Genomic DNA, 27,705 nt, shown 5'->3' with positions numbered 1-27,705 from the left:
ATGTGGTGGACAGTTTGCAGTCTGCTGATTTGGTTCCCCTTACAAGGTAAGAATTTGGAATTTCTGAGTTTTGATGTTCAGTGGAACGAATGTTTTGTCAAATTGGCCCATGGGCCAACTGTATTCATAGAAGATGCACTCCAGAAGATAAATGCAGGTGACTTTCCTAGCCATGCCCCAGCCACCATCCAAAAGATGGAGGTGGACTGAGGACATATCCAAGGTGAAAATTAATTCCTGCCTTGTTTCCTTTTCCTTTCCAGTGTTAGAAGGTAGGAAAAGAATCACTGAGTGAGTGAGTGAGTGAGTGAGTGAGTGAGTGAGTGAGTGAGTGAGTGAGTGAGTTCAAAGTGAGTGAGTATATGAGAGAGAAGGGAGAAGGTGGAGGAGAGAAAGAGAGAGAGAGAGAGAGAGAGAGAGAGAGAGAGAGAGAGAGAGAGAGAGAGAGAGAGAGAGAGAGATCTGGGCAGGCAAAGTGAGACAGTCTTTTAAGGATACCACTTGAAAGAATCTATTCTGGATTTCCAAAGCAACTTTACTGTTATGAACCTTCAGCAAGTCCCTGTATTTGAAGTAAAAATGATAGCAATGTTTGATCTTTGAACTTCCCAGGATTATTGCAAGGATAAAATTTCAAATTTGAAAGCACTTGGATAATGACAAAGTGCAACATAAATTGGAATTCACCAGGAACTGATCATGAGCCATGTGAAATATTGGGCTTATTTTACCAAAAAAAATCCACTTTGCTTTACATTTTTTCCTTTCGTTTTTAAATCTGTTTGATGCTTAAGCCTAATGCAGCATTATGAAAATTAAAGCAAAACATCTTTTGAATCTGGGATCAACACTCTCTACCCAAAGTGGGGCATACTACAGGTGTACATAACCCTTGATGCAACCTGTATTAGGTTCTTGGAATGGAAACCTAAAAGCATATTGCTTGCCTGCCCATGCATTTTTGCAAATATTGACTCTAGTTCTATTTCAAATAAAGCCTTCTAATTTGGCCTTATCACAGAACAGTAGCATAGGGGACCATTTAAAACAACAGGATTTCCTATTTTCACACAGGACTTTAATTTCCTATTTTAAGCACTTCAATTGGGCCTCATATTTTGGTCCTTGCTCCTTATGAGCTGCATAAGGATTCAATTTTGCTAATAAATAATGTGAGTTTCTTTACTCAGTGGCTTAAAGAATAACAAGGGAGTGGGGAGAAAGGTCCTTTAAATCTCTAAAGTTGCAAATTTTGAAGTCTAGAAATAGGGGACATTAAGTTAGAAAGATTCAAGCTATTGGTTCATAAAAAGACCTCACAAAGGATAATTTTTTTTAAATAAGAGATAACATGAGTTTACAAGAGTAAGCGTGCTAATATAGTTTGCATTATGATGTTGTCAAAGTGTCAATCACCCTTGTTCTGGAAGTTGGTTGATTTCTATTTTTGAAGTTGAAGCATCATGATTTATAATAGCATTACGATCAATGTTTTAGGCATAAGATATTAACACACTCATCACCAGAGAGTCAATCTTCCTCTACCACATTCCCTGAGACCATAAGCAGCCTCTATCCTACACAATTCGGCAGATAAAGTTCTTTAGCTTAGAATATCAATAGGTCTACTTTTAAAATCAAAACAGTAGGACTCATGTCTTTCAGTAGATCTAAGATCTATCTTGAGACTAACTTCCAATACTATTTATCAATTGAGGTGAGAGAGATTTACTGGCACTTTCAATAAACTACTTCTAATCCTCACAGAGGGTCTGATCTAGGACTCAGTAATCCAAATTTACAGATAAAAGTGAGATTAAAGGAAGCAAAACCAAGATGTAAAGATAGTGGCAGAGGGCCGTGGGCACTTTTGTGGGGTGTTTTATATCAATAATGTTTTTATATCTATGTTTTCTATTAACACCTACATTTGGGGAGTGGTCACACCCAACAGCACTCAGGGGTTACTCCTGGCTCTATGCTCAGAAATCGCTCCTGGCAGGCTCATGGGACCATATGGGATGCTGGGATTCGAACCACCGACCTTCTGCGTGCAAGACAAACACCTTACCTCCATGCTATCTCTCCAATACCCTACATTTTTAATACCCTACATTTAACACTATGGTTACTACCTAAACTATAATAATGCACTTCCTAAGCTTATTAAAAACAGAAGATTCTAGTCCACCTGCCCATATTTTCAAAGCTAGTAAATAACAACATAAACAGTCTATAAAAAAACAGGGCAAACTTTGTTTTATGAAATTCTAACTCAAGTCGGTACTGCAGAGAGGGCAGGCTTTGTAATGCACATCAGAAGTTTGAAAGTGGGGCCGGAGAGATAGCATGGAGGTAAGGCATTTGCCTTTCATGCAGAAGGTCATTGGTTCGAATCCCTGAGTCCCATATGATCCCCTGAGCCTGCCGGGAGCCATTTCTGAGCATAGAGCCAGAAATACCTCCTGAGCGCTGCCAGGTGTGACCCCCCCCCCCAAAAAAAAAAAAACCCAAAAAAAAATAAAAAAAAAAAAAAAAAAAAAAAAAAAAAAAAGAAGAAGTTTGAAAGTCACAACTTTATGGCATTTCTAAGCTTCCTATTGAAACTCCCCAGTTGAAAGTTCATCCAAGGGCCTCCTCCAAAGTGTCTGGGCTCAGTGGAATCTGATGATCTGATGATACTGCTTTGATAGGCCATCAAAGCCCTGGACAAGAGAAGGGCAGGCCAGGGGACTTTCATGGCAGCCAAAAGGCAGCAGCAGGTCATGAATTTGGTAACTCTGGCCAATGTCAGCTGTGTCCAGAGTATTGAATGATGGATGGGCTGAAGAGATAGCACAGAGGGTAGGGGTTTGCCTTGCATGCAGCACCCCAGATGGTCATCTGAGCTCCACCCGACTCTGTGCAGAGTCAGGTTATAATAAGCCCTGAGCGCCACCATGTTGGTTTGGCCCCAAACCAAAAATTGATAGTAATTTTGCGATGAAACTGTCAGTCACTCTTCTACTGAGCAACTTCTACAGCAGTTCCAAAAAGTTCCAGAATATCGAATTTTGGCCTCTTTTCAAGGTCACTCAACATTATGCATCTCTGGTTTTTACTTAACTCTAATCTTCAATTACTGAGCAGAAGTTACCTACTAACATAGTAGCCTATTAAAATATTTTTCCCAAATAGCTTGAGTTACATATTTTCTTCAACTAATATTAAAACACTAAAAATGTTAGGCTCTGGGAATATAAAGTAAATATATGACAAATAACTTTTCCATGGAGTCTTTGTAATATATCCAGAGAGAGATACTTTAAGCAAAGAATGATGATGTGCTAAGGACCCTAATATAAGTCTTCTCAAAGCCTTTGAGGGTCTGGAAAAGCAAGTTAAGGTAGCTGGGGAGAGAAAAGAAGCAAAAGATAAAAAAAAAAAAGAAGAAGGGCCCGGAGAGATAGCACAGTGGCGTTTGCCTTGCAAACAGCCGATCCAGGACCAAAGGTGGTTGGTTCGAATCCCGGTGTCCCATATGGTCCCCCGTGCCTGCCAGGAGCTATTTCTGAGCAGACAGCCAGGAGTAACCCCTGAGTAGTGCCGGATGTGGCCCAAAAACCAAATAAATAAATAAATAAATAAATAAAAATAATAAAAAAAAAAGAAGAAGAAGAAGAAGAAGCTAAAGGTAAGAGTTGGATTTAGAGTTGTGATCTGAGTTGTCTTGGAGGAAAGATGAAAGATATTCTAGGCCAAGAACTCAACCTGAAACTTGGTAAGAACAGCAAGTGGCCATGCACATGAAGCTTTGACAGGTGATACTGGAGGAGAAAAGAGGAGTAAGATTTTTCACTTTTTTCCTCCAGCACATGAGAGCCATAGCCAAGATTCTAAGGAAGGGCAGGACCTGGTGATTGATCTGTTTTCAAAATGCCAGAAGCTGAGGAGGAGGGTGAATGAGAGGAAGAAGGTACTAGAAGGGTGTTTGCTACTGTAAGGACTCAGGAAGTAAGGCAGTAATGGTGAACAAAGAGGAGCCAATGGATTTAAGGGATCACCTGGAGAGTGGAGCTTGGGTGTCATGAGATAACCTCGCATGTAGTGTGCAGAGCTGATGATCATCACTATGAGGAAGTCCTAAGAGGTAGCAGGGCATAATCTGTGAGCTGTGCGTGTGACCTGGGGACAAGGAAACCATGGATTTCCTGGTAGATTTCAAGTGTGGGACTCCTCTGCGTGGGAGGGCTTTGGGGACATGTGCAGTGATGATTGGATGCCTACGGGAAGAGCAATAGTGGCCTAGGAGGAAGCCCACATGACATCTGGCTTTTTTGACATCTGGTTCTGTGTGTGATTGTGTAGGAGGCCGTGACTGCTGTTCGTTGGCCCTTTGGCTCAGTGGCATGTGCTCTGGTATGATATCCTCTTGCTTATGGGACAGTTAATTCAAGGGATGTATTGTGGGATGACAGTGAAGGTAATGGGTTCCAATCCCTTCACTCAACTAGCATCCCACCCATCATGTATGCCTTTGCATGAATGGATGGATCCAGTCATGGAGATGAGGACTGAGCTCAGGGGTCAATGACCTTGCAAGAGGAAAGCGTCATCTCCTGGGAAAGACCAGCCAGCATGGGTTCCCAAACTCAATACTCTCAGCCTCTTAAGCCACATTGAGGTCATGGAGAGGAAGGACTGGAGCTCTGAAGTTATAGAGGTAGAGATGAAAAGCAGGTGCTCAGAATGGGGGTCGGCAGCAGGAGAGCATAGGGTGTCTCAGGGAAATCAAGGGAGGAAGTGGTGAGCAAAGAAAGTGCCCCACACCCCAACCTCTGACAAAGAAGGTGAAAGTCTGGCTTCAAATTGACATGGTGGAAAAAGTAAAAAGAAAATAAAGGTGGGTTGGTGTCTAGTTTCCAGGGATAAGCATAGGGTCATGGGGAAAACTTTTGGTTTAAAGATTTATTCTTCCTAAATGCAAGCGTAACTGACCGCGTTTCCATCCATCAACGTGGCCTAATCACATAGAATTGGTCTTTGTAAGCCCCATGACTGAAGCAGTGGGGTCTGTGGCTTCTTGCTGGGGCTATTCTTCCACTCAACAGTCATTTCCTGTCTTTAAATCAAACATGGGTGTGCATGATTAGGCTGTAAGATAAACAGGCCTGTCAGTCCAAAGCAAGCTGAGAGTAAAGAGGAAACAGCATTATTTATTCTGTCCTCTGGCCTGGGTCCATCTGGAACGCAGGCATCCAGAGCTGTGGACTGTCTGTTCCAGCACCTTCTATTGAATTCTTTTTTTTTTTTTTTTTTTTTTTTTGTGGTTTTTGGGTCGCACCCAGCAGTGCTCAGGGGTATTCCTGGCTCCAGGCTCAGAAATTGCTCCTGGCAGGCACGGGGGACCATATGGGGCGCCGGGATTAGAACTGATGACCTCCTGCATGAAAGGCAAACGCCTTACCTCCATGCTATCTCTCCGGCCCCATCTTCTATTGAATTCTTAAACTGAGTGCAAACTCGAACTTTAAAATATACAGAGAGCTGGGGTGATAGCACAGTGGTAGGGTGTTTGTCTTACACATGACTGAACCAGGATGGACCTGGGATGGATCTTCTGCATCCAATATGGTCCCTCCCCCCCTAGTCTGCCAGGAGTGATTTCTGAGCACAGAGCCAGGAGTAATCCCTGAGCACCACAGGGTGTGGCCCCAAAACAAACAAAAAAATCAAATAAAATATACACAGAAAAGTCAGGCTCCATATTGCCATGGGTCCACAGTGAGAATGAAATGCTCTTTGATTCAGACACTATGTCCCAGACTTCCTCGCTGAACACCTTTCAGAACAAAAGCTGAGTTTCTAAGGGTTAACTCCAGCCTTGAAGAAGACAGTTCAGTGCTTGTTTGCTTCACATGAGAGTCTTTTTTTTTTTTTTTTTTTTTTTTTGGTTTTTGGGCCACACCCGGTGACGCTCAGGGGTTACTCCTGGCTATGAGCTCAGAAGTCACTCCTGGCTTGGGGGACCATATGGGATGCCGGGGGATTGAACCTCAGTCCGTCCAAGGCTAGCGCAGGCAAGGCAGGCACCTTACCTCTAGCGCCACCGCCCGGCCTCGACATGAGAGTCTTGAGGCTCATCATTTCCAGGGATAATGTCTCTCCTGTCTTTAGGTTCCTCATAATAATAAAAAAGCTGAGGGATTTGTTCGTGGTCTCGACTCAGTCATTTCCTTTCCAGCTCATACCTTGAGGCTTTGTATCAGGCCAACATCCTGTCAGGGTCAGTGTGAATGTCAGTTTGGGAATGGCAAGTGACATTAAAAACCAACTAGAGCAGGGATCTCAAACTCAATTTACCTGGGGGCCACAGGAGGCAAAGTCGGGGTGAGGCAGGGCCGCATAAGGGATTTCGCTTACCGAATATTCGCAATAAAAAATCGCAAAAAATCGCATTAAACATTTGCATACCCGAATGGAACTGCTCGGGGTATGCGAATGTTTAATGCGATTTTTTTCTTACTAATGAGATTTTTATTGCGATTATTTGGTAAGCGAATAATCCCGAATACTGCGATATTTGAAGGCCGGCCACGGGCCACAAAATGTTGTATGGAGGGTCGCAAACGGCCCACGGGCCTCGAGTTTAAGACCCCTGAACTAGAGCATAAAGCAAGAATCATAATGGACTAATTCTGGAAGCTATAGAACTGAGTTCTAGGCTCAAATTCTTGGCTGGAAACCAAAGAAGAGAGGCCACATCATTTCAAAGTATTTCTGCTGACATTAACCCCGATACCTAATCATAGATGCATTTTCTGCCTGGCTGTGCATCCTCATGACCCCTGCCTAAGCAGGATATTCTGGCCTCATGCCTCGACGCATCTATGAAAATGCAGTTTCTTTTCTCTGACTCCCATTATTCATTATGATATTGACTGATGAGGTAATTTTTTTCCCCATTAGAACTCAGGCAAACGGCCTTCCCAGAACATCAATATGAACATAATACAATCATTCTGGCTTATTAATGCTGGAGGCTCAAAAGAAATGAATGACGTAAGCAAGGACAAACTCACAAGATCACATCCGTTTCTTCCCAGAGCTCCCCAAAGCCCTTTTTCTACTGCAGGAAGTTCATCACAAGACAATAAAGCACTACCCTCCCACCCCCTCATTGTTTTTTTTGGAGCCACACCCGCTCTGTGTGCAGATATTACTCCTGTAGTGCTCAGAGGACCATATGGGGTGCTGGGGATCAAACCCAGTTCAGTGCCCTACAATGCTGTACTATGACTCCAGCCTCTATTTTTAAGATTTAAGGTAAGGCCATAAAAAGCATTACCATTACTAATCACAATTTATCATCTCATGGAATTGCTTTTGTATATAAGCAATTGTTTCAGACTTCCATTGATAAGAATCAATCTCATGGGGCCGGAGAGATAGCATAGAGGTAAGGCATTTGCCTCTCATGCAGAAGGTCATTGGTTCGAATCCCGGCATCCCATATGGTCCCCCGAGCCTGCCAGGAGCGATTTCTGAGCGTGGAGCCAGGAGTAACTGACCCAAAAACAAAACAAAACAAAAAAAGAATCAACCTCTGGAAAACAAGTTTTTTTAATTTAAAATGTGAAGAAATGAAGAGACTCAATGAAAGTGCTAAGTCAGCAGCAAGGCCGTAGCATTTCCCTATTCCTTCCTCTTAGGGAACCCCAGTTGCTAGATCTGTGGACCAATAGGGTTTTGCATTCTGAAGGAGTCAGGATTGAGGGAAATGAGAACCTGACATTTGCCTGGAAAACATGCTTCTGAAATGTTTAGCTTGGGGCTAGGACTGGAACAATAGCACAGCAGGCAGGCATTTGCCTTGCGCACAAGCCACCCATATGGGATGCTGAGGATCAAACCCAGTTCAATGCCCTACAATGCTGTACACTGTATCATAGTACAGCATTCTAGGGCATTGAACTGGGTTTGATTCCCATCATCCATATGGTCCCCCAAGCTTGCCTGAAGTGATTCCTGAATGCAGAGCAAGGAGTAATGACTGAGCAACCCCTAGTATGCTCCCCCCCCTGGGAAAAAAAAAAAAAAAAGAATGGTTAGCTGGGAGAGATCAAATACCATATCCCAGCCCCAGTCCCAGAATGTGGAAGCCCAAGCAGATGGGGGCTCACTGCTCCCCCTTCCTGCCACAGGGCAGCTCCCGAATTCACAGGAACACACCAGAGCATATGCTCCAGTGGGTCCCAGGCATGCATATGACCTTGAAGACCTGCACTGCCTCTGGTCTAACCTGAGGCCAGAACTGTAGCATTTTCAGGTTCCTGGTGGCTGAGTCTGACCCAGAGACGTAAAATGGAGCCCAGAGGCTCAGACCTGGGTCCAGATCACACCCCGGCCCTTGGTGGCCTTGAGTTTCTCCTCTCTCTATTGGCAGATTAAAGCAAACTTCCCCCTTCAAAAGGTCCCCTGGAGGACTGTTTCAATAGAAGTGACACCATGTAAGGCAGGCACCCAAATAAATTCTCCCTTCCCCTTTTCCCCCAAACCTTCCATCTCTGCAGCCCTTCCTCTCACCAGCCAAAGCTTGGTCTGCAGTCTCTGTGCTGGCCAAGGTTCGGTGTCTCTAAGTAAAGGGTCAGAGAAGGAACTACTATGACAATGAAAATTGGAAAAGATCACTCTCGACAAGAACTGGCTGCTGAAAGGAGATAAAGTGGCAATATTGCAAACCAGTGTCTTACATGGAGGGAGAGAGGGATAGAGAGAGAATGAGAAAGAGAGAAAGAGAGGAGAGGGAGAGAGAGGGAGGAAGAGAGAAAGGAAGAAGAAAAATGTCTGCCCCTGTTGTCAGGCAGGGAGAGAGTGGGAGGGAAACTGGTTGGGTGGCAAGAAATGTGCACTGGTGAAGGATGTTGGACATTGTATGACTGAAACTCAATCATGAAGTACATTTTGTCTGTGAAATAAAAAAAACCTATAGAATGAACAGTCTTGTAACCAGGGTGTTTAAAAAAATTTAAAAAGGAAAGGTCTTGAATACAGGCAGCAGGTGAGGGAGGGAAGAGATGAGGGCATTGGTGATGGGAAGATTGCACGGTGAAGGGGGGGTATTCTTGTTATGACTGAAACCTAACTACAATTATGTTTGTCATCGTAGTGTTTAAATAAAGAAATTATTTAATAAAAAAAAAAGGCAAGGTCAGAAACAGTCTCATGCATGAAGGGGCATATGCTGAGATGAGGCCCCCACCGGTTTGACATACTCTCCTCTCATTCCTCTGCAGAAGCCTCCTTGACTAAGCCTAGAGAGACCCTCATTGTGGATGAAGGCCAGGCCCTGGAGCTAAACTGCACAGCCTCTCCTGGCCACAACATGTCCCTGCAATGGCTCGCGCCCTCGGGCTTCACCATCTTCCTGAACGAGCACTCTGGTGAGTGAGAGATCGCCCCCAGATGGCAACCAGAAGGGGTGGTGTGGATTTTCCAGATGTGTTGGGGGGACATGAGTCAACCAGCCCCTGGGCTCATGTCACCCTGCTTTGCTGTCATGGGCACTCCCAGCAGCCCACAGATCACAGACAGGCCTTTCTCCGGACAGGAAGTCAGGCCTGGAAATCCCAGCAGGAGGGATTTCGAGGGAGACTCATGACAAAGACAACACTTCCTGTACCTTGTGTCACCTTCTCAGCATGAGGAGAGGTGGCAGAGGGAGGGACCCAGCCCAGGGCAGAGGATCTGTCCCCCTGCACAGTGCTATTATCCCACACCAGGTACAGCTGCTGTACTTTCTGCCCCCCTTTTTGTGGGAGCAAAGTTTCATTAGTTCCCCTTTCTGTCTGTCTTATGACCAAGAAGACTAGCCAGAGGAATGGCAGATATGGAACAGACACACTGTGTTCTTTGGGAATTTAGGAGGAAATGGTGAACTGGAGCCAAACTTGGCAGTACTCAGGTCTTTTGCCTGCGTGGCTGTGCTCAGAGATCATTCCAGCTTAGGTACTGCGGGAGAACCAGCTGTGGTATTGAGGACTGAATCAAGTCCAGCCATGTGCAAGGCAAAAGTCTTACCCATTGTATTATCTCTCTGATCCCACAAACACTGTGAAAGTCCTACAAAATGATTGTTCAGTTTTGTGGAGATAGAATTGACATATCACATTATATTCACTGAAAGGCATATAAGAGCACACTTTGATATATCTGTGCTTATATTGCAAAATAATGAATACAGCTTTGATTACCATCCATCACTTCATAGAGTTCATTTTGCTCCAGTAAAAATAGATTTTTTTTTGCTTTTTGCTTTTTTTTTTTTGTTTGGGGGGGGCACCCTGCAGTGCTCGAAGAGCTATGAGGTATCAAGGCTCAAACCCATACCCATGCATGTGAGGCATATTTATGCTCCCCTACCTGAACCACAGAAGAGCCCTGGGGGGAAAAATTGTTTTTTGTTTTGTTTTGTTTTATTTGAGGTGCTGAGGATCCAACCCAGAGCCACTTGTGTATTGGGCAGTGTTAATCACAGAGCACCTTCCCAGGAGAAGGGCTTCTAAGCTCAGTTTGGTGCAGCTCTTTGGTGCTGATTTTATAGACCCTCCCTCATAAGACCCACCTTGGAAAAGAGTTCCAAAATAGCAAATTCCACTCTGTTTTATCAGAATTGAGTTTGTTGTGGTGCTCTTCAAAGCATGGTAACATGAAGGTAGGTTGACAGAAAATGACTTAACTGGATTAGTTCAAGTAAAATTGAATATTAGATTCCGGTAGAGAGAATAAAAGATTTTAATTGGGGACCTGAGCAATAGCACAGCAGGAAGAGCATTTGCCTTGCATGCACAGTCAACCTGGATTCAATCCCCAGAATCCCATATGGTCCCCTGAGACTGCCATGAGTGATTTCTGAGCACAGAGCCAGGAGCAACCCCTGATCACCATCTGTGCCCCCCACAAAAGATACTAATTATTGAAAGATCTGAGAGGAAAACTTGAAAACTTGAGGGAAATAATTCTAAAGAAACAGTGTTTACTGCTTACTCTGTTTTGTTTAATAAAGTTTTTAATTGAATCACTGTAAGATATACAATTACAAAGTTGTTAAGATTGAGTTTCAAGGCAAATTGAGTCATACAATGTTCCTACACCCTTCATCAATGCACATTTCCTGCCACCAATATCCCCAGTTTCCTTCCTACCCCCCTCTACCCTCCTTATTTTTTTTAATTATTTTTTTAGGTTTTGGGACCACACTTAGAGGCGCTCAGGGGTCACTCCTGGCTCTGTGCTCAGAAGTCGCTCCTGGCAGGCTCAGGAGACCATGTGGGATAGTGGGAATCAAACCTGGTCCATCCCGGGTCGGCCGCATGCAAGGCAAATGCTCTACCACTCTGGCCCCTATAGCCTGCTTCTATGGCAGACTTTTTCCTTCTCTCTCTCTCTTTTATTTCCTTTTAGACACTGTGGTTCACAACACTGTTACTGAAGGGGTACCATGCCTATCACTTTCCCTCCTTTCAGCACCCAGTTCTTATCCAGAGTGATCATTTCCACTGTCAGAGTGGTCCCTGCCTGCCCTCACTGCAGCCTTCCCCTTGGTGGCCACATCCTGACCATCCAACCATCTCTTTCCCTCTTGCCCAGCTTTAAGAAGTCCCAGATACCAGCTACTTCATCATTCCTCCAACCAGCTGTCCATCCGCCTGCTGAACGCAACCCAGCAGGATGAAGGCGTGTACAAATGTCTGCAGTACGGAGACTCTGTGAGGACGCAGGAAGTGAAAGTGAGCGTGCTAGGTAGGGACTGGCCCATGTCTGTTCAGGAGCACAATGTTCCTTTTGAAAAGGACCCTTGGTTTTAAAAACTTGGGATGGGGCAGGTTGGGCCCCACTCAACAGTCCTAATAGGTTACTCCTGTCTCTGATCTCAGGAATCTCTCCTAATAGGTCTCAGGACACCCTATGGGATGCCAGGGATCAAACCCAGGTCGGATGCCTGCAAGGCAAATACTCTTACCCACTGTGCTATCAGCCAAGTCAAAAATCTTGCCTACAATGAGCTCTTTCTTGGGGGGGGGGATCTCTAGCATCTTTTTTGGGGGGGCACACCCCATGACACTCAGGGGTTACTCCTGGCTATGCACTCAGAAATCGCTCCTGGCTTGGGAGACTATATAGGACGCTGGAGGATGGAGCCAAGGTCCGTCCTAGGTTAGCGCATATAAGGCAAACACCCTACAGCTATGCAACCATTCCAGTCCTTTCTGCCATCTTTTGTTGAAACACAAAGGAGCTTATTGAGCAGCAAGCCCTAGATCTAGTTGTAAATTTGTAGAGATTCATCATCAAGTGAATTCTCTCTGCAGGGAACTCAAAAAGGAAAAGTAAAAAATAAAATTAAATTAAAAAAGGCAAAGTGCATGTAAGATAGCTTGAAACTCTACCCCTAACACAGTGCTCCAGGGACTGGCCCACGAGCATTTACACACATTTTAGGAAGCAGTAGAACCTAGAACCAGCCCATCCTAACACAAATTCATAGCACTAGATCTCATATTACACCCTCTGCCCAAACCAAATCTTATGCCCCTTGATGGGGTAGCAGCTTGAGTAGGAAGTGATGGTTTCTTGGCCATCGGCATTCACTGAGTTCTCTCAATGGTGGCTGGTGGCCAGTGTCTTAGTCTAGACATTGCTCGTTGTGGCAGAATATTGCTTTGTATATGGCTTTAAATAACAGAATCCCACAAGATTCAAACAGATTCTATCCCTCTGGTTGAATCAGTTTGCTGAAGCGCCTGCCTGCCAAGAAGACACAGTGACAGAGGACCCCAAAAGGAGTGACCCCCTGGAATACTGAGAACCTGGGTGACCTGTCTTTTCCCAAAAGCATCAGCTCAGGCTGAGCAAGCACTGCTGGGTGCTGCTCACAGCCCTGTCCCACACTGACATCCTCCAAGGACATCTCGTATCTTCTTCCCGCTGATTCCTTCCCGCTGATATCTAGGACCCCCTGGGACTGACGCTCCCATGTCTTACTAGTTGGTGGATGAGTCAGTAAAGACTGGGCAGAGTGTCCTGGGCAGAAAACCAGCAGGAAGAAGGCAGCCTGGCTAAATGCAGCTTCCGAGATAAGAAGAAAAGGTTCCGGGCACTTTGTGAGAGAAATGTAGCTGGAGGAGACAGGATTCACTTCCCTTCTGAGTCTGGAGTGCTCAGAATCAACTCAAGTAGGGCTCCACTCCATATGTCAGACAAAGGGATAAAAGTGATGCCAGGCCACCAGCCCTAATCCTTAAAACCAGCTGGTGGTGCAGGGTAGGATGGAATTCGTGTCTCCAGGCCTCACCTAGACAGAGCTTTATCCTTAAACAAACTCAGAGCTGTTATAATTTTAAATCTACACCCAGGGAGCTGGAGAGATAGCATGGAGGTAGGGTGTTTGCCTTGAATGCAGAAGAACAATGTTTTGAATCCCGGCGTCCCATATGATCCCCCAAGCCTGCCAGGAGTGATTTCTGAGCATAGAGCCAGGAGTAACCCCTGAGCACTGCTGGATGTGACCCCAAAACCAAAAACAAAAAATTAAATTTACATCCAGAACCTTCTCATACACAGGGCAGGGACAGTTGGGCTACAGCCAATGTTGCTTCCCAAATATGTAGATGCCCTTGAATTGCATATTGATTTGGGCCATAGTGTATGTTATGTGTGTTTATTGCCACATAATGTTATCCCTCCGCCCCCCAGCTTTTCTGAGTCTTATAAAGAACTAAGCACAGAAAAATCACTTTTCTTCCAGCCAGCCCATCTCAGCCGACTGTGGCAGCTTCTGTCCTCAGCACGCTGGATGGAGAAGAGCATGTGACGCTCACTTGCTCCACCCTGAGAAGCAAGCCCCCTCCACAGCTGACCTGGCTTCTGGAGGACCGCTTAGAGATCTATGGTGAGAGACATCTCTGGCAGAATAATAAAGATTCTTCTTCCCAAGCGAGTGTCCACCAGGAGTCTTTAGATGTTCTAGCACCCTCTGCTGATAGGAGGAGGCAGAAACCACCCTTCAACCTTTTTTTTTTTTTTTTAATCAATTTTCTGGGCAAATTATCTTCATAACTAGTCATTATTGCATCTTAATCTTGACAGGCTAACGGAAAAGAATATGACCTTGTCTTTTCCTTAAAACAAAGTACAAATCTAAAATGGGATTTCTATGATGGCTTCTTGCCGTTCAACACAATCTCAATATAAAAAGCCTATTGTAGCTACTACTCAACGAATAGAATTTTTTTAAAAAGTGAAAACATCGTTAACATAGGTCTTGCACGTAAAGCCACTAAGATCTCTTGATATAGGGCACAGAGAGATAGTATGGTGAGTGGCTCTTGCTTTGTATATGCCCACCCAGGTTAGATCCCTGAGTGATCCCTGAGTGATCTCTGAGGGCAAAGCCTGGAGTAAGCCCTGAGTAATGCCCTTAGGCACGATCTAAAGCCAAAACAAAAAAAAAGATATTATTATACAGGATAGCATATTTTTGAAAAACACAAGGCCAGATACAAACATTCTAGTTACAAAATCTAAACTCTGAGGGGCCGGGAGAGATAGCATGGAGGTAGGGCCTTTGCCTTGCATGCAGAAAATGGTGGTTCATTGTTGCTGTTGTTGTTATTGGGTCACATTCAGCAGCACTCAGGGGTTACTCCTGACTCAACGCTTAGGAGGCTTGGGGGGGACCATATGGGATGCCAGGATTCGAACCACCGTCCTTCTGCATGCAAGATAAATGCCTTATCTCCATGCTATCTCTCCGGACCCAAGAATGGTGGTTCAAATCCCGGCATCCCATATGGTCTCCTGAACCTGCCAGGAGCAATTTCTGAGCATAGAGCCAGGAGTAACCCCTGAGAGCTGTCAGGTTTGACCCAAAAACAAAAACAAAAATAAAATCTAAACTTTGAACCATCTGAAGTAATCAAGACAATTCATTGTTATGTTTGGGAAACAGCAGTTTTACATTTTAGCAGCTATTATATGCAATTCTATATAAATGTAGGTTTTTAGATCTGGGGACCCAAATGAATTCTAGATAGAAATGACCTAAAACTGTAGCTCTGACCAGCTCAGAAGAACAATTAATTCCCCATTTCTTTTTCAGAAGTAAAGTAGTGAAAGTTTTTTTGTTGTTTTTGTTGTTTGTGTGCTTGTTTTCTGATTTTTAGTAAAGCAGCTTTCTTCCTGTGGTCAGGATAAATCTATACATAGAGGACATAAAATGAGGCTGGGAGTATTTTTTTTTCCCTTAAAGTTTTTGGGATGTGGAGGCCAGAGAGACAGCATGGAGGTAGGGCATTTGCCTTGCATGTAAAAGGATGGTGGTTCAAATCCCAGCGTCCCATGTGGTCCCCCAAACCTGCCAGGAGCTATTTCTGAGCTTAGAACCAGGAGTAACCAACCCCTGAGTACTGCCAGGTGTGACCCAAAAACCAAAAACAAAACAATAAAAATAGTTTGGGGGCCATACCCAGCTGTGCTCTGGGATTGCCCCTGGTTTTATGCTCAGGGGTCTTTCCTGCTGGGCTTCAGTGACCATAGAGGATGTCAGGGATCTAATCCAGGTCAGCCACGTGCAAGGCAAATGCCCTACCATCTATGCTGTAGCTCAGGCCCCCAAGTCTAGAAATCTTAAAGGTTCATCGAGCTGTTGAGTCCCTGAGCGTCAGAGAGAATGAATCTCCCCCAAATCTTAAGAGCCACAATCACAGGGACATTCTGATATTGCTCCTTAGGTGAAACCCACCATGAATTTGAAAATGAGGGGAAGAAATGCAACAGCACCAGTGTACTCCGAGTCCATGCGTACAGCCGGGACACAACGGTGAAGTGTATCATCCGACATGTCACTCTGCATGGGAGAACCCTGCTAGCATCGTTCCGGTTTGCAGATTTGAGTAAGAAGAAAAAAGGATTCTCGCAGAATCATTGTTAACTCCCTGAAGAGTTCAGCACCCAACAAAATTAATGGAGTGGGGCAGGTCAGGGTGAGGATCCGGATAGTCTACAAGGCAGTGGACAGTCATGGGTGCTTTCTCTCCAGGGATGTCCCAGGAGAAGCCAGCGTGGCATAGAGAACCTATCAGATGCCACACACCCCACCACCCTGCATGCATAATGACAACAGATGTCACTTGCCTTTCAGTGGCTTTATAGCTGCCTTGACTCTGGAGCAATCACATGACAAGGACAAGGCACTTCTGTCCTTGGCCCAGGAGGAACAGAAAACACACACGTGGTCACTTTAAGGCTAGATCAGGCTTTAGATGTTGACTTGGCTGTAAAACTTTTTGCTTGAGCACGTTAGGATGGGAGATGAAATTAAACAGCACATGGTCAAGGTGAGGAGGAGATATGTCTTGATTATCTCTGGTCCCTGACTCCTTTACTGAAAGTTAGTAGTTGCAAATATTGGTAAAAACTGGTGTCAAGCAACACTTTCTGAGAAGTGATATGAGGGCCTGAGAGATAGAACAGTGGGTAGGGCATTTGCCTTGCCTGCAGCTAACCCACATTCAATCCTTGGTACCAAATATGGCCGCCTAAGTACAGCCAGGAGTAATTCCTGAGTGCAGAGTCAAGAATAAATCTGAGCATGCGCTAGGTGTGGTCCCCTAAAAAAAAAGGCCTCCAGGGTTTGGAGAGATAGCACAGCGGTAAGGCCTTTGCCTTACATATGGAAGGACGGTGGTTCGAATCCTGGCATCCCATATGGTTCCCCGAGCCTGCTGGGGGCGATTTTTGAGCATAGAGCCAGGAGTAGTGCTAGAGCGATGCCGGGTGTGACCCAAACACCAAAAAAAGGCCCCCCAAAAAAATAGTCAGTTGAGCTCCAGAGTGATAGACCAAATGGATAGGGCACTTGCTTTGCATGCAGCTGACTTGGGTTCGATCCCCTGTACCACATATAGTTTTCCAAACCTACCAGGAGTGGTCCTGAGCACTTCCCAGTGTGTGTCTCATCCATACCCCAGATAGAAACAAATTTAGTAGGTCCAGGACTAGGTATAGATAGATATATAGGTATAGATAGATAGAGGGCCTGTCTGGCAGATGGGACCACATGTACTCTGATTACAGGCTGCCCCGGATGAAAAGGCTTTTTCCCACTCACTTAGCAGATGGCCAGTCAGCGGGACCCAGATTCCCAGCTCCAGAGCATGAGCTGCAGAAAAGGCACAAAAGCTCCAGGAGCAGCAGCAGCCAAATTCACTCCTGCCCCTTATCCTCAGCACAATGTGGATGAAGCTTCTCTCCGCCATAGCACAATTCTGCTTTTCTTCTTCCCTAGTTCCCGAAGAAGCTTCAGTGACCCCAGAGACAAGCTCCTTCACCTCAGAAGACCCTCCGCAGCCCACCAGTCCTGGTAAGGGTCTAAATCATTACAACATCTTTTTTTTAAAAGCATGCTTCCTTGGGAAGGTCACTTTAAAAATTTAAGCTGGCGAGGTGGCACTAAAGGTAATGTGTCTGCCTTGCAAGCGCTAGCCAAGGAAGGACTCCCATAGGGTCCTTCCAAGCCAGGGGCAATTTCTGAGTGATGAGCCAGGAGTAACCTCTGAGCATCAAACGGGTGTGGCCCGAAAAACAAAAAAAAAATTTAAAGTTTGGGGGGCACTTATCTGGTGGTGTTCAGAGGTCACTCCTGTCAGTGACCATGAGGAACCAATTGTGGTGCCAGGGATTTACTCTGCCTGCAGAGTGAACGCTGTAACCCCTGTACTAGCTCCGTCCCCCAATTCTAGATTTTGTTTGTTTGTTTTTTAGATCACACCCAGCAGCACTCAGGGGTTACTCCTGGCTCTATGCTCAGAAATCACCCCCGGCAGGCTTGGAGGACCATATGTGATGCCAGGATTGAAACTACTGTCCTTTTGCATGCAAGGCACATGCTCTACTGCTGTGCTACCTCTTCGGTCCCAATACTAGATTTTTTTAATGTATTTTTCTTGAAAGGGAGGACATATCCAGCAGTGCTCATGGGTTATTCCTGGCTCTGCACTCAGGAATTATTCCTGAGTATGCTCAGTGGGCCATATGGGATGCTGGGGATAAAACCCAGCTCAGTCATATGCAAGGCCCTGCCCACTGAGCTATGGCTCCAGCACCTTTTTTTTTTTTTTTTTTTTTTTAATAAATCCGACAGAACTGGCTCCAGCAATATAGCAAGTCTGGAAGTAAATCATCTTAGAAACATTTATTTAATAATGACAAATATCTTATAATTTCAGTGTTATTTTGCTACACACACACACACACACACACACACACACACACACACACACACACACGACATTTACTTTACATTCTTTCTTTCTTTTTTTTTTTTTTTGGTTTTTGGTTTTTGGTTTTAGATCATACCCGGCAGCACTCAAGGGTTACTCCTGGCTCCATGCTCAGAAATCGCTCCTAGCACACTCGGGGGACCATATGAGATCCCGGAATTCGAACCACAGACCTTCTGCATAAAAGGCAAACGTCTTACCTCCATGCTATTTTTCCAGCCCCAACTTTACATTCTTTCTAAAAGGCAAGATTGAGTTCATCTCTGGGGGCACTTCTTTTTTTGCAACCAACGAAATAAAGATTTGCTTTCAACAAGGAGCAAAGACCCAGAACTCCTGGGAAGCCCAGATCATGAGTTCATCTTACAGAAATAGCAGTTGGGGGGTAGTCAAGAACTCAGTTCTCGGTGAACAGGACCAAACTACATAAAAATGGAGATGAATAAGTCCTGTTTCCTAGGTCATGAAACTACCAGATGGTTAACCTGGGACAATGATAAACATTTTGGCTTTATTTCTGTATTTTGCCCAGCATAATTTCTGGCAATAACAGGTCCTTAGAAAAAAAATAGGATTTTTTAAAATATATCTTTAAGCACCATGATTACAAGCATGTTTGTAGTTGGGTTTCAGTCATAAACAGAATACCCCTCCCTTCACCAGTGCAGCTGCATATATGTCTTGTTGTAGTGATCTGGTGCATAAGACAGATGCAAATTCCTGTGAGTTCTCTATAATAATTTCATTTGGTGAGACGAGTGCATCCCCTTCATTATCACACTCCTAGTTCTGGGTGTTAGATTGCATTTAAAATGTTTTCTTTTCTTTAATCTTTGAATAATATTGGAAAGTAATGTGGGGGCTTTTGAAACACTGACATACACACACCTCCTGCAAAATGCCCCAGTTTCTTGAAGAGCAGTGGAAAATTGACAATACTATGAAGTGGAACAGCTACATCGCTTGCTTTAATAATCCAATATTTTTCAACGTGTTTAGAATCCAGTTGTGTTTCAATTGACTTCCTCCGCTGCTAAACAACTCAATTTGCTGCTCTGCCTTTTCATCCGGCACAGAAAGCTTAAGAAACGCAGCTTCCAAGATTCCTTTCAGCTTCCAATTTCTCTGAAGTTATTGCTGTTAGTAAGATCATTTTTCAGAAAAGGGAGGAGTTCATTCCCTTTTGGGGCCACTTAGTGGCGCTGTTCAAAAGGTTTTTTTTTAAAAAATATAAAGGCCAGGAAACTGCAGAGGAAAACAGAAAATAGGAAGAACACAAAATTGCCAAAGATCTCTTATAATTTTATCATTTCGCTCTAGCAAACACTTTCCACTACTGAGAGAGAATGGGGTCAATGAGCTTCTTTAGGAGCCTACCAACCTTGGCTTCCTGCATTTGGGCCTCTTTGATTGTCTGTCCAGCGTGGCTTTGTTCAATTGTGATCCATGTCACCTGAAAGCACCCAAAGGCTGTTGTTCACAAAGAGGAAGGAACTATAGAATAATGACTTGCATTTTGAGGCATGAGTGTCCATACTGGCTGTGCCAGGGCCTTTGCTAAAGGACTTCTGAGAGGTGACAATATTAAGCCTTAGCTTACTCCGAGCTGTGGCAAGATCATACCCAGTAGCTCACAGCCTGGCTCACAGAAGAAACACTGGACAAACAGTTGCCTTTTAATCAGTGAGTCAAAGTAGGTCTGGTCATTTGCAACTGTTTTGGGGAACACATCGACAGTTCAAAACTGACCTGGTGGGGGGGTGGAGCAGTGGTACAGAGCAGTAAGGTGTCTGCCTTGCCGGCACTAGCCTAGAACGGACCATGGTTCAGTCCCCCAGCGTCCCATATAGTCCCCCAAGCCAGGAGCGATTTCTGAGCACATAGCCAGGAGTGACCCCTGAGCATCACCGGGTGTGGCCCAAACCCCCCAAAAATAAAAAAATAAAAAACTGACCTCTGGAAGTGGCACAGAAAGGAGGTAGAGTGTTGTATGAAATCCTAGCAGCAGCAGCACTATAAACCACAATGCAATGATTTTTTTTTTCATTTATTTATTGGTTTTAGGAGCCAAACCTGGCAGCACACGGGGGTTATTCCTGGCTCTGTGCTCAGAATCGCTCCTGGCAGGCTCAGGAGACTATATGGGATGCTGGGAATTGAACCTGGGTCTGTCCCAGCTCAGCTGCGTGCAAGGCAAATGCCCTACCACTGTGCTATCTCTTTGACCCCTCACAGTACAACATTTTTTTCAAGACCCTCTTGTAGAAGCAGATTAGTGGGTGCTTGAAGCAAAGGGTATTAGTGGAGGGAAATGGGCACTGGTGAAGGGAGGGATGTTGAAACACCTTATGCCTAAAACCTGATCATAAATAACTTGGAAAAAATAAATAAATAACTTGAAAATTTCATGTTTATTATATTAAAAATTTAATTAAAAATTAAAAATAAACACTAAAACTGGCCTCTAGCAAAAGAAAATAAATTTAAAAAATTAAAAATCAGGGCCCGGAGAGATAGCACAGCGGCGTTTGCCTTGCAAGCAGCCAATCCAGGACCAAAGGTGGTTGGTTCGAATCCCGGTATCCCATATGGTCCCCTGTGCCTGCCAGGAGCTATTTCTGAGCAGACAGCCAGGAGTAACCCCTGAGCACTGCCGGTGTGACCCAAAAACAAAAACAAAAAAAAAATCAGTGCCAGAGGGAACAGAGTGGTGGCACAGTAGTAGGTCATTTGCTTTGCATGTGGCTGACTCAGGACAGATTGCAGTTCGATCCCCTAGTGTCCCACATGCTCCCCCAAGCCAGGAGCAACTTCTGAGTGCATAGCTGGGAGCAGCACCTGAGCGTCACCAGGTGTGGCCCAAAAACAAAAGAATAAGGGCCAGAGTGATAGCACACTCTGGTGTTTGCCTTGCACGCAGCTGACCCAGGATCAATCCCCAACATCCCATATAGTCCTCAGAACCTGCCTGGAGGGATTACTGAACACAAAACCTGGAGTTATCCATAAGCACTGCAGGGTGTGGACCAAAAGCTAAAAAATACAATTTAAAAATTTTAACGACCTGGCCTTTGGGCTGGAGAGATGGCAGAGTAGATAGGGTACCAGCTTTGCGTACAGCCAACCTGGGTTTGACCCTTGTGCCACATAAAGTCTCCTGAGTCCCACCAAGAGTGATTCCTAAGCGCAGAACCAGGCATCAGCCCTGAACAAGCCAGATGTGGTCGCAAGACAGAAAGCAAAAGCAAAACAGAACTGGCCTTGTGATTTTTATTATAATGAATGAGGTTAACTCAGTTTGGTTTCCAAAACTGCTTTGGGTGACTGTCTCTAAGCACATTCTACACAGTTGGTCAGATGATTGATGGGGGTTTTCTCCTCAGAGGCAGTGATGGAAGATTCTAGCACGTTAGAGAATAGCAAGGGAAAGGAAGAAGAAACCACTCAGGATCTGCACTTAACCACAGGTACATATTCTCATCACATGCTGCTCCATCATTTGGCCATTCGCCTTCATATTCAGTCAGCCTCATCTTTCTAGATCTTTCTATTGATTAATGAGTAAATCTCTTAATCTCAGTAAGGCTTGTTGGCTAACTCGTCCTCTGCATCTATCATTCTTTCCTTGTCTGCCTTTTTACATGATTGATTTGCTTCTATCATTACTTCTAGGCTCTAATTGCTTAAGAGTTGACCCATTCCCAGGCAGGAGATTTCCATACCTGTATTTCCAGAATATTCTCCTGTGCATTAGTCTCTGCTTCATTTTATTTCTAGCTCTACCTGCATGTTCTGCCAGGGAAGGGGGGGGGTGAGAGGGACACAGCAGCACACCTGGTAATAACCAAGGGACCACGTGGAGTTGGGGGTCCAACCCAGGCTCCCTGCATGCAAACCATGGGTGCTGGTCCTTCGAGCTTTCTCCGAGGCCCCTCAAGTTTATCTCTACATGTCCACCTAGCTAAGCCAAAGTGAATGAACGTCATTTCCTTTACTTGGTTTTTCATATTCCTTACCAAGAGCTCTTCCTATTCAACTGATCTTGACTAAAAGTAAAATAAAATAAACTCCTGGGAGCCGGAGTGATTGCATAGAAGGGAGAGCATTGTCTTGCATGCAGCCCACCCAGATTTGATCTCTGGCATCTCATATGATCCCTGAGCCCACCAGGAGTAATTCCTGAGTGCAGTGTCAGGAGAAACCCCTGAGCACCACCAATTGTGGCCAAAAATAAATAAATAAATAAATAAATAAATAAATAAATAAATAAATAAATAAATAAAATAAAATAAAATCCTTTCTCACAGCTCAGGGAATCCTCAGTCTAGAAGCCAATAACTTCACATGCTCAATCTAGAAGTGACAAACAGCAAGTTTCAGAGTGCTGAAACTTAACAACCCTTTTGCCATCACTGTCCAGAACCGCCGTGTTGCTTTCAAGCCTGTCAGTTTGCTTCCCAAGAACAAATCTCTTTACCCTCTGGAAAGTGCTCAGCTGAGCTGTAGGCCTGCATTACCACTGGTGGGAAGTCTGGGATATGCACTCTGGCCCTCCACCCCTCACATGGTCTAACATAACCTTTTCTCTATTCTAGATGCGAATCCTCAGTATGAGGAGCTGGTGAAAAGGAAGAGCGGCATCCTGCTGCTCACACTTGTGTCCTTCCTCGTCCTGGTGCTCTTCATCATCGTCCAGCTCTTTTTCATGAAGCTCCGGAAAGCACATGTGATCTGGAAAAAAGGTGAGTTGGCAGAAAGGCCGGCGATGTTGATATTTATGACCTGAAGCAGATCTGAGAAAGAGAGAAAGAAGGTCCACTGTAACTTACGTTGGGGGCGTATTTGCTGAGGCCTCTTAGGAGATGCTACTCAAAGAAGCAATTGTTTTGCAGCTGACACAGAGCGTGCATAGCCATGAACTAGAGTCAAGCAGGTATACCAAGAGAATAAGCATCTCTGAGAATTGTTGTTGAGTTCCAGAAGCTTTGGGGGTAAGGCAGTAGCTCAGGAGAGAAAGGTGTGTTTTTGTCTGTCTGTGGCCCTAGTGTCCTTCTCCAGCCCCATGTACATAAACTTATTACGAGGTCACATTTTAACAGAAGTTACTTATACTTAACATGTACCATCTAGGTTGCTTTTCAACAGATGTTGCTTTTACTGCATTACTTATGCAATATCTAAAACACATCGTACATTACAGAATAGAGAGAACTAAAAGACTAAATTAAAACTCTTAAATCTCCATCCACAAGGAGATCCAAGTGGTGAGCAAGCTCATTTATTCATTCTTTCGACTTGCACTCACTAAGCATCTGCAGGCCAGATGCTGTGCCAGGCACCAGGGATAATTTAGTCAACAAGACAGATCAGCGCACTCATTTGTGGGATATAAAAAAAAAAAATGAGATAGGGGCCAGAGAAATAGTATGGAGGTAGGGCATTTGCTTTGCACGCAGAGCAATGATGGTTCAAATCCGGGCATTCCATATGGTCCCCTGAATCTGCCAGGAGTGGTTTCTGTGCATAGAGCCAGGAGGAACCCCTGAGTTCTGCCGGGTGTGACCCAAAAACCAAAAAAAAAAAAAAAGGTAGTATGGTAACTTGACCTTACCTGCAAGACCCCACCCATTTCCTGGGAGGGGTCTTGGAAAGGGTAGATAAGGTTTTGACCAGAGGGGATTAGCCCTTTTTTGGTCTTTTGCCAGCATGGAGGTCAAAGGGAAGATGCCTGAAAGGAGTTAAGATGCAGGGCTAGCTAAGAATGGCTCTGCTTAAAAGGTTATGATATAGGCCACACATATGGTGGATAGGGCATGAATAAAGTTGATGCTTCCTGATGCCTGTCTCTGGATGAGTCTGATTCCGCCATTCACCTAAACCTGGGACCCGCCAGCTGAATGGGGATTGCGGAGCCACATGGCCTGGGATGGCAGAGAAAAATCTCTCCATCCATTCACCTCTATCCAGCACCATCGCTAATTATTTAATTCTACAGTATGGCAATAGTATCCAGAGACAATAGAGACAAGAGACAAGAGAACCAGTGCATGGTAGGAAGCTTACCACCAATAGAGGGGGAGTGCAGTTAGGGCAGAGAAGGGACCACTATGACTATGATAGTGGGAAATGATCACTGGGCAAGAACTGGTGCTAAAAGAAGGGGAAGTGAGATGTATGAAACCCCTTCAGTAACAATATTGCAAGCCAGTGTCTATTAGGGAAAAAAGGAAGAGAGACAGGCAGACAGACAGACAGACAGACAGACAGACAGACAGACAGACAGACAAGAAAGTGTCTGCCACCAAAGCAGAGAAACAGGCAGGGAAAGGGGCAGGGAGGAGGGGAACTGAGGACATCGGCAGTGAGATATGTGCACCGGAGAAGGGTGTTTGACACTATATGACTGAAACTCAACCCTGAACAACTTTGTAACTGTGGAAATTAAAACAATAACTGTATTACGATCAACCAGTGTTTACATAAAGTAATTTTTTAAAAATATAAAAGTAGGGGCCTGAGAAATAGCATAGAGCTAGGGCATTTGCCTTGCATGCAGAAGGATGGTGGTTCCAATCCCGGCATCCCATATGATCCCCCGAGCCTGTCAGGAGCAATTTCTGAGTGTAGAGCCAGGAGTAACCCCTGAGTGCTGCCAGGTGTGACCCAAAAAATCAAATATATATATTTATATATATATATATATATATATATATATATATATATATATATATATATATATATATAAACTCTGAACAGCACCAGATGTGGCCCGAAAACCATATCAAACAAACAAACAAACAAAAAAGATACACATTTTTAAAGATATGATACACATACGAATGTGCAAAAACACACAAGTTTAGTTAGTAAAAGTACTGAATCATAGGTTAAATAAAATATATTACTTTCACCTGCTTTTAAGTTTTTGAATGCAGCTACTAGGACATTTTATTTTTTTTTTGTTTTGTTTTGGTTTTGTTTTGGGGCCAAACCAGCTGACGCTCTGGGGTTACTCCTGGCTTTGTGCTCAGAAATCACTCAGGGGACCATATTGAATGCCGGGGATCAAACCCAGGTCTCTCTTGGGTCGGCCACATGCCAGGCACTCTACCGCTGTGCTATTGCTTTGGCCCATTCTAGAACATTTTAAATTGTGCATGACATATTATCATGCCATTGACCAGACATTGCTGACTTTGTCCCATAGAGAAACTGTTATGCCCCAAGGGCCAACACAACACTCAGCATAGACCTGGCCTGATTAAAAGCATTTCTCCTAGTTAAATATTGGCCTCTCAAGATGTTCAGCTGGACCAAATTCTCATCCAGAGACTGAGAGGCTGGGACTGGCTTTTCTGCTTTCCCCAAAGAACAGGCAAATGCCAAGTATTATTACAGAATCTCCCACAATACCCTCACACTGTAGCTCCTTAAGGGCTAGTGGGAGTGTGTCTTCCCAAAGGACAAGGCTTGACTCCAACCTGCTGACCTCCAAGAGTCCCACTGCCCCGTCTAGTGCCTGTAGGAAGGAATCAGAGGAAAGAGAAAAATTAAATAGTTTCCGGAAGGACTGAAGACAAGGGTGTAGTCTATGTGAAAACAGAAGCACCGTAATTTTTAAAAGGGCATTTCACCAATAGCAGTCTATGGGCACAGAAATATGTAATTTGGATCTCTTTCCTTGCAGAAAATGAAATTTCGGAATACACACTGGAGAGTTACAGATCCAGATCGAATAATGAAGAAACATCATCCCAAGAGAAAAAAAGTCAGAGTAAGTCACGGTATGAGCAGAGATCCAAAAACTGAGGTTCATCCATTTGGGGAGCCTTCAAGGGAGCAAGTGAGAGCCATTCAAAGCCAGTGCAGGGCAGAGAGAGCATGTGGTAAAGGCACTTTCCTTGTACTGAGCTCAGGTTCCACATGGTGCATCTGGTCCCTTGAGCCAGAACCAGGAGTGATCTCAGAACTGAGAGGAAGCCCCAACATTGCCAGATGTGGTCCCCCCCCCCAAAGCTAATGTTTCTGTTCATTTGTAGGACCCTGGGAAGCACAATATACCCCACTACAGCACATCCAGGATGAGGCCCTTATAGCTTCTGCATCCCCTAAGAATGACTCTCACAACTAACAAAAACCAATTTTCATTTCTTGTTTTTTTTTTGTTCTGTTTTGGGGCCACATCTGGCAATGCCCAGGAGTTCCTCCTGGCTCTACACTCAGGGGTCATCCCTGGCAGTGATCAGGGGACCATATCTCATGCCAGGGTTTAAACACAGGTTGGCTGTGTGCAAGACAAACGCCCTTCCTGCTAGGTTATGGCTTGGGCCCCTTAATATTCATTTCTAAAATGGTTCTCTTTCAGCTTCCCGCTCCAAGACCTACATGAGTTACATCACACATTTATACTCAGAAGCAAGAGCCAAGCAGAAAGAAAGAGCCCCACATCCAAAGTTACAGGGTGAGCATGCTCCTCTGCCCGAGAGTATCGTGTAGAAAGTCTACTTTGAACAGTGACATTGAAAGCTTGGGAGCCTCCTTTCAGGAAAGGTGCTTTTTTCTGGAACAGGTGGAAGGACCTGGGGCACACAGCAACGTGGGGTCCACCATTCAGCATCCAGCGTAGTCCAATGAGGACCCAACCATCAAGGACAAAATATGTGATGACTGTAGAAGAAAGAAAACTTCTCACACCTGGCTTTGATCCAGGCAGCTCTGTGCCCTGGCACTGGAGATCAAGGTGCACACACCCAGTGGACATCTTACTGTGAAGAAGACCAGTTTTCCTGGCAGCCAAGGAAACTACATATAAATTTTCAAGGCCAGAAAGGTGGCAAGAGGTTAAGGCGCTAACCTTACATCTGACCTTGGTTTTGATCCCTGCCATTTTGAACATCTCCACTAGTCTTGCTCCTGAGTAGGGGGCCAGGACTAGCCCCTAGCCACAACTCAGTTGAACCACAAACACCCCTAAGTTTACTTTCAACTGGTCTTTGAATAAAGAACTGGGAAGAAAATAGGGCTAGAAAGATAGGACAGCAGGGAAGGAGCTTGCCTTGCATGTGACCAACATGTGTTTGATCCTCAACATCCCCATCCCCTGAGCATCATCAGTAGTGATTCCTGAATGCAGAGCTGGGAGTAAGCCCTGAATGCCATTGGGTGTTCCTCCCCACCCCCAAAGTGAAAGAAAGAAAGAAAGAAAGAGAAGAAAGAAAGAAGAAAGAAAGGAAAGAAAGAAAGAAGAAGAGAAGAAAGAAAGAAAGAAAGAGAAGAAAGAAAGAAAGAAAGAAAGAAAGAAAGAAGAAGAAAGAAAGAAAGAAAGAGAAGAAGAAGGAAGGAAGGAAGGAAAGAAAGAAAGAGAGAGAGAAAGAAAGGAAAGAAA

The 27,705-nt window shown here is 44.6% G+C and overlaps 1 protein-coding gene across 1 annotated transcript; it reads left to right on the top strand.

The window, feature by feature from the left end:
- On the top strand, positions 1 to 27,150 carry CRTAM (cytotoxic and regulatory T cell molecule). The gene is made up of 10 exons (XM_049777945.1): positions 1 to 46; positions 9,276 to 9,422; positions 11,629 to 11,781; positions 13,787 to 13,930; positions 15,771 to 15,932; positions 17,327 to 17,401; positions 21,704 to 21,787; positions 22,916 to 23,062; positions 26,008 to 26,094; positions 26,686 to 27,150. Exons 1-10 carry the CDS (start codon positions 1 to 3, stop codon positions 26,814 to 26,816), a joined length of 1,176 nt encoding a protein of 391 aa, XP_049633902.1. The 3' UTR covers positions 26,817 to 27,150.
- Positions 27,151 to 27,705: the final 555 nt, after the last annotated feature.

The sequence above is a fragment of the Suncus etruscus genome, chromosome 8 (assembly GCF_024139225.1).
Source record: "Suncus etruscus isolate mSunEtr1 chromosome 8, mSunEtr1.pri.cur, whole genome shotgun sequence".
Classification (NCBI taxonomy): Eukaryota; Metazoa; Chordata; class Mammalia; order Eulipotyphla; family Soricidae; genus Suncus; species Suncus etruscus.
The sequence above is the reverse complement of the archived record's forward strand: the minus strand, read 5'-3'. Positions and strand labels throughout refer to the sequence as shown.